Consider the following 17,891-nt stretch of genomic DNA (forward strand, 5'->3'; position numbering starts at 1 on the left):
TTTTAAAGTGGTAGTATTGGGTTGACAACAAGTCTTCATTATCTTAAAATCTGTTTCACCTTTTGTGGCTTCATAGTCATGTTCCATCAATTCCTTTTTCCAGGTTGTCAATAAATACTGTAAATAACACCTAGATGCTTTAGCTAATTTTTCCATGTGTATTGGTAGCAGTCTTTTGAGTGTAAACCTCCAAGTAATTATGACCACAAATAATTAGGGAATCTCCTAATTTTATATTTCAGGATAGTCACACAGCCTCACACTTCATAATTTCTTCAAAATAGTTTTTTCAGTACCACAAAAAATATTAAAGTCTATCTAAATGGCACATTTTAATCACTGTAACAGGTATAGTTTAAATAGTTATTTTTTAAAAATGTATTTTCAAATAATTTGAAGTTTTGGGGCAATGTGAAAAGCCTGAGATCGAGCCAGACTTTGGGCAAGTTATCTATTATAGTAATGTGTCCTAGTTGCCTTATTTGTTGGAAATGAAAATACCTCCCTTGTAGAATTGTTTGGGACATCAAATAGGTTAAAACATTTATAGCTCTGGGAAAAGTGCCTATTACAGATTCAACAAGATAAATATTCTTATTGCTATGGTTATTATCCTACAGACTTGTTTCATAAAACATATTTACCAGCAATTAAGCAACCTCATTAATCTAATTAACATAAATTAATCTTCCCTTTAATTGAAATTTTAAGTTCCATTCTTTTTTTAGCATGTTAATATTTTATAGGTACAGGCAATTAAACTTCTGGTAAGGTGGCTGTTGGGTATGAAAAACAACCAGTCTAAATCTGCCAATTCAACTCTTCGATTATTATCAGCGATGTTGGTTAGTGAGGGTGACCTGACAGAGCAAAAGAGAATCAGGTGAGATTTTTCTTCCTTTCCAATTTTTTACAGCTCAAAATGTTAGTAGAACTTACATAGGAATTATTTGCCTAATTAATACTGAATGTTGTAATTGTACCATATGCTTTGGGGTCAGAGCTGATGTACTCCAGGTTTACATCTCAAGCATAATGGAATGTTTCTTTTCACTTTTAAAGACCAGACTTTTTCCAGGAAACTTTTAGTCATAATCACTATGTATTACAGTTGCCTTCAACATTTGGTTCACTTAAGCAAATACCTGTTGAAATACTGCTCTTTGCAAAACACATGAAAAGCATTGCAGAGAAAACATAAGATTCAGTTTCTACCTTTCACCCTGTATTATAGTGATGGAACAAGTGGAGTGACAGTACTGTGAAATGAATGCAAGTTTCAGTGGAGGTTCAAAGGAGGAAAAGTCACAGCCCTCCTGGTGGTTTGCAGAAGATTATACAAGGTTCTGCAAACGCAAAAAAAAAAAAAAAAGCAAAAAAAACCAAAAGCCACATACACATTGTTTCCATTTCTACACATTTTCACTTTGTGAAATCACTATTGCTTCTTTCTATTTGTTGTTTTGTTTTGTTTTGTTTTGTTTTGTTTTGTTTTGTTTTGTTTTGTTTTGGGAAAGCACCAGAGGGGAAGAGGGGCTGAAGGAAAGAGAGAGAACCTCATGCAGGCTCCATGCCCAGCACAGAGCCGGCTGCAGTGCTCCATCTCACAATCATGAGATCATGACCTGAGCCTACTGAGCCACTCGTGTGCCCCATATTCCTTTTAAGATGAAAATAAAAGCCAGATTTTTCATGATCCGTGTTTGTTTCAATTCTTGATTTACTACAGTCCAGGAGTACCAGCAAATAAAACTACAGGGTTCTACTTGTGATGTTTTCCTACTTTAAAATGTTTTATTACAAGACAGATTTAAGTATTCATGTATGCATTGAGTATTGAGCACTGTCATCCTAGGTACTGCTATGCTTGTTTTAAAGGTATAAAATCTCTCCTTCTAAGGAATATGCATTCTAGTGGAGGAGATAGGAAATGAGCAATTTCAGTAGAGATGCTGAATGGTTTGATAAACTGAAGAAAACCATGAGAAATTATCTTTCTCATAGAATAAGCCAAGGGTAGCTTTGTAGGAACAGATTAGAAGATTAGAGCTAAGTTAGCAATAATGAGAAGTTTTAAATTGGGGGAAACTATGTACAGTGTATGGCAAAGGCTTAATAATGAGCTCTTTATAAATTAGTTATAAATAGGATACCCACTAGAGATGAAGACTACAAATTATCAGTTTACCTTTTTAAAAATGAGGGGCGCCTGGGTGGTGCAGTCGGTTAAGCGTCCGACTTCAGCCAGGTCACGATCTTGTGGTTCGTGAGTTTGAGCCCCGCGTCAGGCTCTGGGCTGATGGCTCGGAGCCTGGAGCCTGTTTCCGATTCTGTGTCTCCCTCTCTCTCTGCCCCTCCCCCGTTCATGCTCTGTTTCTCTCTGTCCCAAAAATAAATTAAAAAAATAAAAAAAATAAAAAAAAGTTGAAAAAAAAAAATGTTTAACATTGTATGGAGCCTGCTTGGGATTCTGGTCCCTCCCTTCCCCCTACCTCAAAAATAAATAAAACATTTTTTTTTTTAATCATTTATATTCACTAGGAAAAGGACACTTCTCTCTTCTATTTCCCCACTCTTTCCTTTTACCCACATTCAAATAACATGAGCAAAACTTTTCTAAAAAATAAAAATAAATGTTTAACATCACTAAATATAATAAATGCAGTTTAAACATGGTGATACCTCTTGCCTGTCAAATCAACAAAAAAATTTTTAAAGTCATCACTGCTTCACAGGATCAGGGAAATGGCTTCCCTCCTTACTCCTGTGAATATAAATTAGCACAGTCTTGGCAGGACAGTTTGGCATTTTGGGTATAGTTCCCTATAAATGTTACCCTTTGACTATTTTTATACTCATGAAATATAAGAGAATCATACAAAAATGTGTATATGAACATTTTTTCAGCATTTTTTTTTTATCATCACAGAAAATAGGGGAATGGTTAACTACAGAACACATGTCATGAAATATTAGGCAGATCTAAATTAGGTGTTACATATCCTATGCTAATTATACACTAATGTAACCATGCTATGTAAATTTAGCTTGGGCTCTAGAATCAGAAACTTATACAACTCTATACTCCATTTACTAGCTGTGTGAACTTGTATAAATCACTTTTCTAAACCTCACTTTCCTCATAGAGTGAAAATTAAATAAAGCCTGTGAAGTATTCACTCACTGCCTAACAGAGTTAAGTACCCAGATGGTAGTTGTTTGTTTATTTTTTAATCCCTGAATCATTTGAGTCAGAAGCCATTTGAAGTTCTCTCAAAAATACCAATGTTCAGGACACCTGGGTGGCTCAGTCGGTTGAGTGTCCAACTCTTGGCTTTGGCTCAGGTCATGATCCCAGGGTCATGGAATCGAGCCCACATCAGTCTGTGCTGAGTGTGGATCCTGCTTAAGATTCTTGCTCTCCCTTCCTCTGCCCCTCTCCCCAGCTCATGTTCTCTCTCTTAAAAAAAATAAATAAATAAAATAATAATAATAATAATACCAGTGTTCACTTTGACAATCCTCCTGTCCAAGAGTGCGACATTTTCTTGTACGATAATAATGGACTCAGCCAGCTTTCCTCATTTCCTAAAGTCTTTAAATATCATAACCATGCTATGTTTCACATAGAAGTTGAAAGAAGACTGTCCTTTCATCTCATCCATTGTCACATTTTACCATTTAGGAAATAAACTACTGGGCGGGTTGGTAGTGCTCAACCTCCTGGGGTTTTTTTGCTACAAAACGAAGTCTGCCCCAGAGACTAGTACCCCAATTAGACACTGGCTCTCAGCTCATATCCTTTCCCTTGTCTGCTACCTCCTTTTCCATGGTATAAATCACCTCCTAATGGCTACATATGCATTTAAAAACTGTGGGAAATAGATTTGATATGATAGGTGGTTTAATCAGTTGTCTACAATGAATGTGTATTCCTCTTAAAATGAGGAATACTGTTCCTGATATAAATGGTTCTTCCCAGCATTACACTTAGTGTAGTTGTGAATCGTAAGCAGGGTTGTTTGTCTATGTATGGTAGAGGATCTAGGCTAGAACATAACTAAAAATGAAGGCAGATAAATTTATTAGTCACAATGATTTGAGCCTTTTTCCCTGTGTTGAGTTCAAGAACTAAAAGTAGCTTTCCCATATTTATATATTATGTCATTTTAAGCATAAGTTATGCTAAAGATCATAACACTCAAAAAGGGACCAAAGCATTGTTATGAATGATAATGGTTATAGGAAATGTTTATTTCTTTTTTGTTTGTTTATAGTAAATCTGATATGTCTCGCTTGCGATTAGCTGCTGGTAGTGCCATAATGAAGCTTGCTCAGGAACCTTGTTACCATGAAATTATAACCCCAGAACAGTTTCAGCTCTGTGCACTTGTTATTAATGTAAGTAATCATCTTATTTTTTCAGTTACTTTCCCTTCAAAGTTAAGTACATTTACCTTCTATGGATACAGATCCATTTACTGTGTGCACAAACAGAATTTGTATTACAACTATTCTAACTAAGTATCTTATACATATTGTTATTTATTTCCCCCAGTATAACTATGATCTTTTTTTAATGAAGGCATTCAGAATAAACTGCTGTTTGGTAAATGTTTGCCAATTTTTTTTCTTAATGAAATGAGTTTATTTTGTCACAGTTTTAAAGGTACTAGTATTTTTATTTAAGTATTTTTGGTTTTCTGCTGCTGTAGGATGAGTGCTACCAAGTAAGGCAGATATTTGCTCAGAAGTTGCATAAGGCACTTGTGAAGTTACTACTCCCATTGGAGTACATGGCGATCTTTGCCTTGTGTGCCAAAGATCCTGTGAAGGAGAGAAGAGCACATGCACGACAGTGTTTACTAAAAAATATCAGTATACGCAGGGAGTACATTAAACAGAATCCCATGGCTACTGGTAAGTAATTTTGAAAGCTCTCAGTGTGCAAACATATCTTGTCAATGTACCAATTTGGGGGGTGCAGGGGGTTTATTTCCCATATTTCTATTGTAGTTAATAATAACACTAGGATTCTTAAAGGATGCTGTCACTATAGTTGTGATGTACTTAACATAACATTTTTCTTACGGGATCAGCAGTGTGGCTTGATTTAAACACATTGCTCAGATGTCAGAGAGTAAAGAATTACTTTCCTAGCTTTACCAAGGACTCACTATATAATCTCAAATTATCCTTTTGGCTTTAATAGCTTTCCACATTGAAATAAAAGTGTTTCAGTATCCTCTAGATACCATGTTGCCTCTAATTTTAAAATAAATGAGGAAAAAGATGGAAACTGAAGTGGATAGAAAGCAAACCAGAGAGGGATTTTATAAAAGCTCTTATTACTGTTGTTGATAATAATGTTTTCACTTTAGAGAAATTATTATCACTGTTGCCTGAATATGTAGTTCCATACATGATTCACCTGCTAGCCCATGATCCAGATTTTACAAGATCACAAGATGTTGACCAGCTTCGTGATATTAAAGAGTAAGTCATGTAGAATTTCAAGAATTCTAGAAGTTATTTTTACTTTTTAATAAGATACCGAATATTTTTCCTGTTACTGTTCCCATTAGAATAAAAACTTCTCTGTGGTTTTATTTCTTATAAATTATTGTTTCATCTTAGAAAATTTTTCCATCTAACAAGCTCTTTTTGGTTCTTCTGATTGTTTCCTATTTGCTGTCAGCTGTGTCTTTAAAATAGGCTGGTTTGGGGGCACCTGGGTGGCTCAGTCAGCTAAGCCCCCAACTTCAGCTCAGGTCATGATCTGACAGTTCGTGAGTTCGAGCCCTGCATCAGGTTCTGTGCTAACAGCTCAAAGCCTGGAGCCTACTTTGGATTCTGTGTCTCCCTCTCTGCCCCACCCTCCTGCACACGTGCTCTCTCTCAAAAATAAATATTTAAAAAATTGACAAAAAAATAAATAAAAAGTATTATGATTTTGGAGTGCCTGGGTGGCTCAGTCAGTTAAGCGTCCGACTTCAGCTCAGGTCGTGATCTCACGGTTTGTGAGTTTGAGCCCCATGTTGGGCTCTGTCTGTCCTGACAGCTAGGAGCCTAGAGCCTGCTTCGGATTCTGTGTCTCCTTCTGTCTCTGCTCCTCCCCCGCTCACACTCTATCTCTCTCTCTCAAAGATAAACATTTAAAAAAATTTTTTTTTTTTTTTTTTTTTTTTAAATAAAAGTATGGCTTTTTTGAGAGGCACCTGGGTGGCTCAGCCAGGTGAGCATCTGACTCTTGATTTTTGCGTAGGTCATGATCTCACAGTTGTGAGGTCAAGCCCCACATTGGGTTCCATGCTGACAGTGAGGAGCCTGCTTGGGATTCTCTGTTTCCCTGTCTCTCTGCCCCTCCCCTGCTCTCTGTCTCTCTCTTTCTCAAAATAAATAAACATTAAAAAGTATAATAATAAAAGTATTACGATTTTTGTATGTATGACATTAAAAAAATATAATAAAAGTATTATGATTTTTGTATGTATGTCATTAAACCTTATTCCTAATCTTATTTAAGGTTGTAATCAACATTTATCTATGCCTCCTATAGCTTTTGTCACTGAAATTGTGTCAGTATCTTAACTGGAAGAGATGTTATCTTGTCCAACATTACTGTTAAACATTGGACTATGAGCTCCTTACATTTTGAAGCCTTGTCATTTCATTATTGTTGCTTCCAACACATTATTCCAGTAATACCGTCTTTCTGTAACTAAAAACTTCTCTGGCCTTCAATTACCTTATTCATAAAATGAAGGAGATAAAATAGATTAACTCCTAAAATGTCTTCTAATTCTAATTTTTGCTTATTTTTAATTGTTTACATTTGTATTTACAATTTTTTTCTTTAAAAACTTTGAGTTTGGGGTTTCCCAGAAAACACTTCCATAAAATAAAAACCTGATGTATGTGTTTGCCTAGAACGTGAGGTCTATGTCAGAGAACGTTTTAGCTGTATTTCAGTTGCAAAGCAGTCATGTGAAAGAAGGACTAGACTTAAGAGAAGAAGCTATAATATGGGAAGGAGAGTACTGATGTACAAGAAGTAATTGGAGTTAGAATTGAAATCACTGGCACTTTTTGTTCTGTCTAGTATGCAACATTTTTAATATCGTTAAGCAATTATTTTAAGTTTCCATGTAAATTGAAGTGTTAAATAATATGTTTTTCAAACTGGTTATTTAACTTTGTGGAAATTATTAATTTGTTGTGTCGCTATTTGCTTTGGCTGTTCAGGATCTTTTATGGTTTCATAAAAATTTTAGAATTATTTCTTCTAGTTCTGTGAAAAATGCCATTGGGATATTGATAAGGATTGTATTGAATCTGTAGGTTGCTGTGAATAGCTTGGAAATTTTAACAATATTCTTACAGTCCATGAACACAAAATATCTTTCTATTTATTTGTGCATTTTCAGTATCTTTCATGTCTTCTAGTTTTCAGTATGGGTCAGAAGCATGACTGTGGTCAAGAAAAGATAGCTGTAGGCTGGATGGCTCAGTCGGTTAAGCATCCAACTGCGGCTCAGGTCATGATCTCACAGTTCGTGAGTTTGGGCCCCGCATCGGGCTCTGTGCTGACAGCTTAGAGCCTGGAGCCTGCTTCAAATTCTGTGTCTTCCTCTCTCTCTGCCCCTCCCCCACTCATGTTCAGTCTCTCTCTCTCTCTCTCTCTCTCTCTCTCCAAAAATAAATAAAAACATTTAAAAAAAAATTTTTTAAAGAAAGAAAAGATAGCTTTATAACATGAAAAATTGAGGGGGGTCATATAATCTATCAAAATTACTTTTTTATTCCCTTTATAATACTTTTTTATTCTCTTCTTTACCAAAATGATATATAGCCATACTTTAAAATACATAGGATTAAATTCAGTCTATCAATAACCATTATACTGTTTTGGGAATCAGTCAGTCTTGAATAACAAGAGTGTTTATCTCTTTATGGACTCTTAAGAATTAATTGAATCAGAAAGATTTATTTGAGTTACAAAAGACAATTTAAGTTTTTCATTTGCCATATTTTAGTTACAATATATTTAACATTAACATTAGAAGTTTCAGTTCCTTGGCATTACTATTATTTTTTTTTTTTAACGTTTGTTCATTTTTGAGAGAGAGAGCACAAGTGGGGGAGTGGCATAGAAAGGGAGACACAGGATCCGAAGCAGGCTCCAGGCTCTGAGTTGTCAGCACGGAGCCTGACCCAGGGCTTGAACTCACAAACCACGAAGTCATGACCTGAGCTGAAGTCTGATCCTTAACTGACTAAGTCACCTAGGCAACCTGGTATTACTATTATTTTACTTTGAAAATGATCCCTAACCACCTCCTTATCCCTAAGAAAAAGAGTGAGAAAATGTCCTGATGTTTTACATTGTGTGGGATTAGTTGGGAGAATTTTATGTATTCTAACTGGAATTGTGTTAATTCATCCTTATATTTTTGAGACTCTTCAGTTGCTGTATTAAAGATATGCAGTATTATAGGGGCGCCTGGGTGGCTCAGTCGGTTGGGCAGCTGACTTCGGCTCAGGTCACGATCTCGCGGTCCGTGAGTTCGAGCCCCGCGTCGGGCTCTGGGCTGACAGCTCAGAGCCCGGAGCCTGTTTCGGATTCTGTGTCTCCCTCTCTCTCTGACCCTCCCCCGTTCATGCTCTGTCTCTCCCTGTCTCAAAAATAAATAAAACATTAAAAAAAAAAATTTAAAAAAAAAAAAGAAAATGATCCCTAACCACCTCCTTATCCCTAAGAAAAAGAGTGAGAAAATGTCCTGATGTTTTACATTGTGTGGGATTAGTTGGGAGAATTTTATGTATTCTAACTGGAATTGTGTTAATTCATCCTTATATTTTTGAGACTCTTCAGTTGCTGTATTAAAGATATGCAGTATTATAGGGGCGCCTGGGTGGCTCAGTCAGTTAAGCATCCGACTTCGGCTCAGGTCATGATCTCGCAGTCTGTGAGTTCGAGCCCCGCATCAGGTTCTGTGCTGACAGCTCAGAGCCTGGAGCCTGTTTCAGATTCTCTGTCTCCCTCTCTCTCTGCCCCTCCTCTGCTCATGCTCTGTCTCTCTCTCTCTCTCTCTCTATCAAAAATAAATAAACATTAAAAAAATTTAAGAAATGCAGTATTACATAATGATTTGAGCTTGGATTGTGTCACCAAATAGATTTGTGCACAAATTCTACCATTTTACCAGTTGTGTGAATTTACTTCCTGTCACTTAATTTCTCTATGCTTTAATGTTCATATTTATAAAATTATAATAAGTTGTGAGGATTGATTGAAGGAGATAGTATGTGTAAAATAATCAAACAGTGGTTGGCATATTAAAAAAAAAAATCTTTCACCTTATTGGCTAACTATACTCCTGGTTGTTACTCTTTTTGATGCAATTATAAATGGGAATGTTTTCTTAATTTCTCTTTCTAATAATTATTAGTGTAAAAAATGCAACAGATTTTTGTGTATTGATTTTGTATTCTGCAACTTTAGTTTGTTCTAACAGTTTTTTGATGGAGTCTTTAGGGTTTTTTATGTATAATATCATCTTATCTGCAGCTAATGACAGTTTTACTTCTTTTCCAGTTGGATGCCTTTTATTTCTTTTCCTTGCCTAGTTGTTCTGGCTAGGACTTCCGAATACTTTGTAAATAAAAGTGGTAAAGACATCTTTGTCTTGTTCCTGATCTTAGAAGAAAAGCTTTCAGCTTTTCACCATTGAGTATGAAGTTATATGTGGTCTTTATTATGTTGAAGTATGTTCCTTCTATAATCACTTTGTTGAGAGTTTTTATCATAAATATATGTTGAATTTTGTTAAGAACTTTTTCTGCATCAATTAGAGATGATCATGATTTGTATTCTTCATTTTGTTAATGTGATATACCACATTGATTCACTTGTGGATGTTGAACCATCCTTGCATCCCTGGAATAAATCCCACTCAGTCATGGTGTATGATCCTTTTAATGTATTGTTGAATTCAGTTTGCTAATATTTTATTGAGGATTTTTGCATCTATGCTCATCAGGAATATTAGCCTGTAGCTTCCTTTCTTGTGGCATCCTTGTCTGGTTTTGGTATCAGGATAATTGCTGGCCTTGTAAACTGATTTTGGAAGAGATTCCTCCTCTTTTTTGGACAAATTTGAAAAGGATTGATATTAATTCTTCTTTGAATGTGTGGTACAATTCACCAGTGAAGCTCTGTGGTCTTAGACTTTTGCTTGTTGGAAGGTTTTCAGTTACTAATTCAATTTCCTTTCTAGTAATTGGTCTTTTCACGTTTTGTTTCTTCATGATTTAGTCTTGGTAAGTTGTATATTGCTAAGAATTTATCCATTTCTTCTAGGTTGTCTAGTTTGTTAGCATATAATTTTTCATAGCATTCTCTTATGATCCTTTGTATCACTGTGGTATCAGTCATAAATCTCCTTTCATTTCTGAGTCCTCTTTTTTGTTTTTTCTTGGTCGGTCTAGCTAAAGGTTTGTCAATTTTGTTTACTTTTTTTTTTTTTTTTTTTTTAATGTTTTAGTTATTTTTGAGAGAGAGAGAGCGTGGGAGGGGCAGAAAAAGGGAGACACAAAATCTGAAGCAGGCTCCAGGCTCCAAACGGTCATCAGTACAGAGCCCAACGCAGAGCTCAAACCCACAAACTGTGAGATCATGACCGGAACCAAAGTCAGATGCTCAGTTGACTGAGCCACCCAGGTGCCCTAATTTTGTTTATCTTTTCACAGAACCAGCTCTAGTCTCATCAGTTTTTTTTCTTGTCATTTTCTCTATTTCATTTATTTCTGCTCTAATTTTTGTTATTTTCTTTACTTCTAACTTTGGGCTTCATTTGTTCTTTTTTCCCCTGGTTCTTTGAGGTGTAAAATTAGTTTGTGACTTTTATGTTTCTTGAGGTAGGCGTTTAGTGCTATGAACTTCCCTGTTAGAACTGCTTTTGCTGCATCCCAGAAATTTTGGTATGTTTCCATTTTGTTGGTCTCAAGGTAGATCTTTTATTTTTCTTTTGATTTCTTCTTTGACTCATTGGTTATTCAATAGCATGTTGTTGAATCTGTACATATTTGTGAATTTTTCAGTTTTCTTAGTGTAATTTTGTGGTTCCATATCATTGTAATCAGAAAAGATGCTTGATACCATTTCAGTCTTAAACTCATTAAGACTTGTTTGTGTCAGGGTGCATAGATAGCATTAAGCCTTATTTGTGTCAGGGTGCATAGACAGCTCACTGCTGTCAGCACAGAGCCCAATTCAGATCCTCTGTCTCCCTGTCTCTCCATTCCACCCCACTCACACTCTCTCTCCCTCTCTCTGAAAAATAAACATTTAAAAAAAAAAAAAAAAAAGACTTGCTTTGTGGCCTAACATATGATCTAACTTGGAAAATGTTCCATGTGCACTTAAGAAAAATGTGTATTTGTTGCTTTTATATGGAATGTTCTGTAAATATATCTGTTAAGACCATCTGGTCTAACATGTCATTTAAGACTGATGTCGTCTTATTGGTTTTTCTGCCTGGATGATCTATTCATTGATATAATTGGGGTATTAGAGTCCCTATATATTATGAATTGTAATAATTATATAAATACTATTGTATTTCTGTTTCTCTTTTTAGGTCTGCTAATATTTGCTTTATATATTTAGGTCTTTCTGTGTTGGGTACATAAATATTTACAAAGGCCCCTTTGTCATTATGTAACACCCTTTTTTGTGTCTTATTACAGTCTTTGTTTTAAAGTGTATTTTGTGTGGGGGGCTCATTGGGTTAAATGTCGAACTCTTGATCTCAGCTCAGGTCTTGATCTCAGAGTCATGAGTTGAAGCCCCATGTTAGGCTCCGTACTGGATGTGAAGCCTACTGAAAAAAATAAAGTGTATTTTGTCTGATAACAATTGTAGCTACTAAAGCTTTATTTTGGTTTCTATTTACATGTAATATCTTTTTCCATCTCTTCACTTTCACTGGATGTGTTTCTTGTAGGCAGCATATAGATGAGTCTTGTTTTTTTATCCGTTCAGCCATTCTGTGATAAGTATGTGCTTATTGCCATTTTGTTAACTGTTTTATGACTGTTTTTGTAGTTTCTTTCTGTTCCTTTCTTTCACTTACTTTCTTTGTGGTTTGATGACTTTCTTTAGTGGTATGCTTATATTCCTTCCCCTTTATCTTTTGTGTATTTACTATAGGTTTTTATTTTGTAGTTACCATGATGCTTACATATAAAAACTTAACAACAGTCTGTTTTAAGTTGATAACAACTTACTTGATTCCATTCTAAATCTCAACGTTTTAACTCCTCCTTACATTTTATGTTTTGATGTCACATTTTGCATCTTTTTATCTTATATATCTTTTAACTAATTATTGAATCATTTATTTTTACTACTTTCATCTTTTAACCTTCATACTAGCTTTATAAGTAATTAGTCTACTACCTGACCTCTATTATTTATTTACCTTTCCAGTGATATTATTTCACATGTGTTCTTATTACTAATTAGGGTTCTTTTCTACTTATAGAAATCCCTTTAACATTTCTTTCACTACTGGTTTAGTGGTGATGAACTCCTTTTAGCTTTTACTTTTTTGGAAAACTGTTTCTCTCTCCTTCCATTCCAAAAGATAATCTTGGCAGGTAGAGTATTCTTGGTTGGAAGTTGTTTTCTTTCAGCTCTTTGAATATGTCACGCCACTCCCTCCTTGCCTGGAAAGTTTGTGTTGAAAAATTTGTTGATAGTCTTATAGGGGGGTTCCCTTATATGTAACATTTTTTTTTCTTTTGTTGCTTATAATATTCTCTTCTTTAACTTTTGACACTTTATTGTTTTGTTTTTTTAAGTTTATTTATTTTGAGAGAGAGTGCATATGCTCAGGAGAGGCAGAGAGAGAGAGAATGTCAAATAGGCTCTGCACTGTCAGCCCAATGTGGTGTTACAACTCACAAACCGTGAGATCATAACCTGAGCCTAAACCAAGAGTCAGATGCTGAACCAACTGAGTCACCCAGGAGACTCTGTTTTATTGTTTTGGTTTTTTAAGAGAAAGAAAGCATGAGTGCATGTGAGTGGGGGAGGAGAAGAAGGAGGGAGAGAGAGAGAATCTCAGGCTCCACGCCTGGTGCAGAACCCAGTGCAGGGCTTGATCTCAAGACCATGAGATCATGACCTGAGCCGAAATCAAGAGTCAGACATTTAACCAATTAAGCCACCCAGGTGCCCCAAAACTTTTTAATTTAAAAAAAAAAAATTTTTTTTAGAGACACGAGAGCCAGGGAGAGGAAAGGGGCGAGGCAGGGAGGGAGGGAGGGAGGGAGGAAGGGAGGAAGGAGAGAGAGAGAGAGAGAGAGAGAGAGAGAGAGAAAGAATATGAATATCCTAAGCAGGCTCCACACGCAGTGCAGAGCCTAGTGTGGAGCTCCATTCCATGACCTGGGGATCATGACCTGAGCCGAAATCAAGAGCCAGATGCTTACTCAACTGAGCCACCCAGACGCCCCTTGACATTTTGATTGTAATGTGTCTTGGTGTAGGCCTCTGGGTTCAAATATTTTAGAACGCTAGGCATCCTGGATCTGGTGTCTGTTTCCTTCCCTACATTCAGGAAGTTTTCAGTCATATTTCTTCAGAAAAGGTTTCTGCCTTTCTTTCCTTTTCTTCTGGAAGGTCTGCAAGGCAAATATTAGTCCATTTGATATCCTTTAATTTCCTTAAGCTGTTTTCACTTTTTTTTTCCATTTATTTTTCTTTTTGCTCTTCTGATGCGGTGCATTCCTCCTCCTTATCTTTAGATTGATCCATATTTTCTGTTTCATATCTAGTCCGCTGTTGAACCCCTGTATTGTATTTTTCAATTCCTTTATTGTATTCTTCAGCTCTGATTTCTATTTAGTACTTTGTTATAATTTCATCCCTGTTCAAGTTCTTACTGTTCATCCATGCTGCTCCCCAGTTTGGTGAGCATTTTATGACCATTACTTTGAACTCCATCAGTTTACTTCTCTTCCTTTGGATAAGGCTTTTTTTATGAGGTTTTATCTTACTCTTTCATTTGGAACATATTCCTGAATTTCTTCATTTTGCTTGACCCTCTGTATTGGTTTCTGTATAGTATATGAAACAACATCTCTTCCAGTTTTGAAGGAATTACCTTATGGAGGAGTTGAACCTTTTCATTCAGCTCTACCCCATTTCTTGATCATCTCTCAAAACTTTGTGCTTGTCCAAGCAACCTGTTTTATTTTTAATAGCGCCCAGTAGTTAAGGATGTGCCAAGATCTGTCAGTGTCCCATAATGGAGACACTGTACCTAGATTCAGACTGACTGGAAGCCAGACCTTCAGGCAGCTGCTTTTATTTAAAAGTATACAGATACAGAGCCACCTGGGTGGCTCAGTCAGTTAAGCATCTGACTCTTGATCTCACCTCAGATCTTGATCTCAGGGTCATGAGTTCAGGCCCTGTATTGGGTTCTGCACTGAGTGTGAAGCCTGCCTACATACATACATACATACATACATACATACATACATAATTAAATAAAGTTAAATAAAATTGAATGAATGCATGCAGATATATCCAGTCCTGAGGAGCCACAAGCATAAACCTCACCACCAGAGCCAAGCAATCCTAGGGTATGTCCCCTAGGTGGCAAAAAGTCGGGTTCTAAACGAGTGTATGAGCACCTTTCTGGGAGATACCGACAAGCTGGAGAAGGACTAAAGAGCACCAGGGTGGCATTGATAGCCTGAGTTCCTTTGGAAGCACCATAGGCCACTAAATGCAGGCCAGACCTGAGTCCTGCCTCTAGTCCAAAGCTCCAGTACAGGCAGAGTGGCCTCTTCACAGAAAAACTGAGAGTATACCTCAGTCTGCTGCCTATGCAGTGTCCTGAGGGTGGTAGCCTGCCAAAGGCAGTCCCTCCGATTACCACAGTCCGTTGGGACCCAAGAATGCAAGCTGTTCCAGCCAACAGAGCCGGGTGATTAAGGGTTGTCCCCCAAACATCAGGCACCAGACTCCAAGCTCTCTTCCAGGAAACACTGGTGGAGGGTGAGTCTGAAGATAGCTCCTGCCCTCTGAGGTCTCTGGAAAGGATTTCAGTCAGCCTCTAGATGATTGCTTTGTTTAGAAGCCTGACCCTTAGGCCACAGTTATGATGATTAGCTGATAGGCTTACTTCTCAGAAAGACCCAGCTCCTGGGTCAGTGGCCTCTTGCTGTGCCCTGTGGGGTGGTAGCTGGTAGCACATTGGCTACCGTCCTTTGGGACTCATGAATAGAAGCCCCACTGGCCACCAGAGTTAGTTGATGTAGAGCTGTCCCTTGGCAGCAGTCACAAAAATTGGGGCGCCAGCAAAGGTTATGAACTTCTTTCTGGGTGATTATTACATTCCCCTGTGACCAGAAACACAAGCCCCCCTGTTCTTCCAGAGCCAGGTGTTCTAGAAATGTTCCCGTGGGCAGCACCCACAAAAGGCACAAAACAAATTGTAAAGGTTCCCTTCTGGGAGCTACTGGTCCTCTAGAGCACAGCAAAGGGGGAATGCAAAGATGGCAGTCACCAGTCTCTGTCCCTGGAGAGTGTTCCAGCAGCCTCCTAGGTATGTAAGTTACATTAGATGCCTGCCCCTCAAGTCGAGGTTATAAGCAGGTTAGCTTTCTTTACTCTGAGCTGCCTGTGAGTTGGGCCCTGGAGTGGGTCCATTCCAGCATATGAACCCTTTAAGAGGCATTTCTCAGATTGCTGCAGACTTGTGGGTCCCAGTATCTGTAGAATATTTTGGGGACTCCTCTCTCAAGTTCATGTCTTAGAAGTTGGGTGCCCAGTGTGGGGTTTTAACATTTCACTCTTCAGAGAGAAGCTCCGTTCCCTCACAATTATGGGTCACAGCAACAGGGGTGGGGTTTATGGCGAGATTGTATCCCAGTCTCTCCTCCCCACTTTGATATGTTTTTATTTCTTTGTTTGCCTAATGTGTAGTCATCAGTCAGCCTTTTAAGTTTTTAAAGAGGAAATTGGTTCCATATGTAGCTGTAGATACAATATATTCCTGAAAGGAGGTGAGTTCAGGGTCTTACTATGTTACCATCTTGAACCAGACCAAGTTCTCTGTTTCTTATTCGGTCTTTTCTGTCCAATATTGAAAATAAGACATTGAAATCTCTGTTTATGGGGCACCTGGGTGGCTCAGTCGGTTAAGCGTCCGACTTCGGCTCAGGTCACGATCTCGCGGTCCGTGAGTTCGAGCCCCGCTTCGGGCTCTGGGCTGATGGCTCAGAGCCTGGAGCCTGCTTCCGATTCTGTGTCTCCCGCTCTCTCTGACCCTCCCCCGTTCATGCTCTGTCTTTCTCTGTCTCAAAAATAAATAAACTTTAAAAAAAATTTTTTTTTAAATCTCTGTTTATTACTGCAGAATTAATCTGTTTCTCTCTTCAATTCTGTCAGATTTAGCTTCATAAAATTTGGAGGCTCTGTTAGGTTTGTATGTGTTTTATGATAATCTTATCTTCTGCTGGATTGAACCTTTTATCATTGTAGTTGGCTGTCTTATAATCTTTTTTTATTTATTTATAATCTTTTTTAAATTTTTTTTTAATGTTTATTTATTTTTGAGAGAGAGAGTGCTCAAGCAAGGGAGGGGCAGAAAGAGAAGGGGACAGATGATCCAAAGCGGGCTCTGCACTGACAGCAGTGAGCTCGATGCAGGGCTCAAACTCATGAACTGTGAGATCATGACCTGAGCCACCTAGGTGCCCCTTATAATTTTTTTTTTTTACTTTAAATCTATTTTGTTTGATCATAAAATAGCTACTAGCCCTCATTTTGTTACTATTTGCATGAAAGAAAAAAATTTTTTTATCCTTTTACTTTCAGATACTCCAACTTTCAGTTGAGTCCAACTTTGATTTTGGCTCAGGTCATGATCTCATCGTTCATGGGGTCAAGCCCTGCATTGGGCTCTCTGCTGAACAGCATATAGCCTGCTTGAGATTCTCTCCCTCTCTGCCCCTCTCCTGCTCACACACATGCCTTCTCTCTCTCTCTCTCCAAAAAAAAAGAAAAAAATTTAAAGAATGTTTAAAGTGAATCTCTCATAGATAGATGTAGGTAGATTTTTTTTTTTCCCATTCTGCTTATCTCTGCCTTTTAATTGGGAGTTTTAATCTGTTTTCATTTGACATAATGACCAATAAAGAAAGAGTTATTTCTGCCATATAGCTGTTTTTCTCTGTGTTATATATGTTGTTACTTAACTTCCTTTACTACTGCTTCTCTTTTTTGTATTTAGTTGTTTTTTGTAGTGAACCTTTCTTACTCCCTTTTTTGTGTGAATTTTTAGTTATTATCTTAGAGATTCCAAATAATATTTGTAACAACCTAGTTTGAATAACAGCAACTTAGTTTCAATAGTATACAAACCCTGTGCTCCTATAATCTCTATCCCTCTCCCTTTAATAATTGTTATTCATAGCAATTCTGTCTTTTTACATTATTTCCATTTACATAGATGTAATTGTTACTCTGTGCATTTAATGCCTATAAAGTCTTTTTTTTTTCTTGTTTGTTTCATTTCCTTTTCTCTCTTTTTTTTTAAATTTTATTTTTTTTATTTTTTAAAATTTACATCCAAATTAGTTAGCATGTAGTGCAACAATGATTTCAGGAGTAGATTCTGTAGTGCCCCTTACCCATTTAGCTCATCCCCCCTCCCACAAACCCTCCAGTAACCCTCAGTTTGTTCTCCATATTTATGAGTCTCTTCTGTTTTGTCCCCTTCTCTGTTTTTATATTATTTTTGTTTCCCTTCCCTTATGTTCATCTGTTTTGTCTCTTAAAGTCCTCATATGAGTGAAGTCATATGATT

General features: G+C 37.1%; 1 protein-coding gene across 2 annotated transcripts in view; it reads left to right on the plus strand.

The window, feature by feature from the left end:
• The window catches only part of PDS5A (PDS5 cohesin associated factor A), a 141,017-nt gene that overhangs the window by 99,130 nt on the left and 23,996 nt on the right, over positions 1–17,891 (plus strand). For both annotated transcript variants that reach the window (XM_058722798.1, XM_058722799.1), the window contains exons 23-26: positions 747–883; positions 4,278–4,401; positions 4,716–4,920; positions 5,382–5,496. In XM_058722798.1, the coding sequence (XP_058578781.1) occupies positions 747–883; positions 4,278–4,401; positions 4,716–4,920; positions 5,382–5,496 (581 nt within the window). The remainder of the gene's footprint in view (positions 1–746; positions 884–4,277; positions 4,402–4,715; positions 4,921–5,381; positions 5,497–17,891) is intronic.

This window comes from Neofelis nebulosa, chromosome 3 (assembly GCF_028018385.1).
Source record: "Neofelis nebulosa isolate mNeoNeb1 chromosome 3, mNeoNeb1.pri, whole genome shotgun sequence".
Classification (NCBI taxonomy): domain Eukaryota; kingdom Metazoa; phylum Chordata; class Mammalia; order Carnivora; family Felidae; genus Neofelis; species Neofelis nebulosa.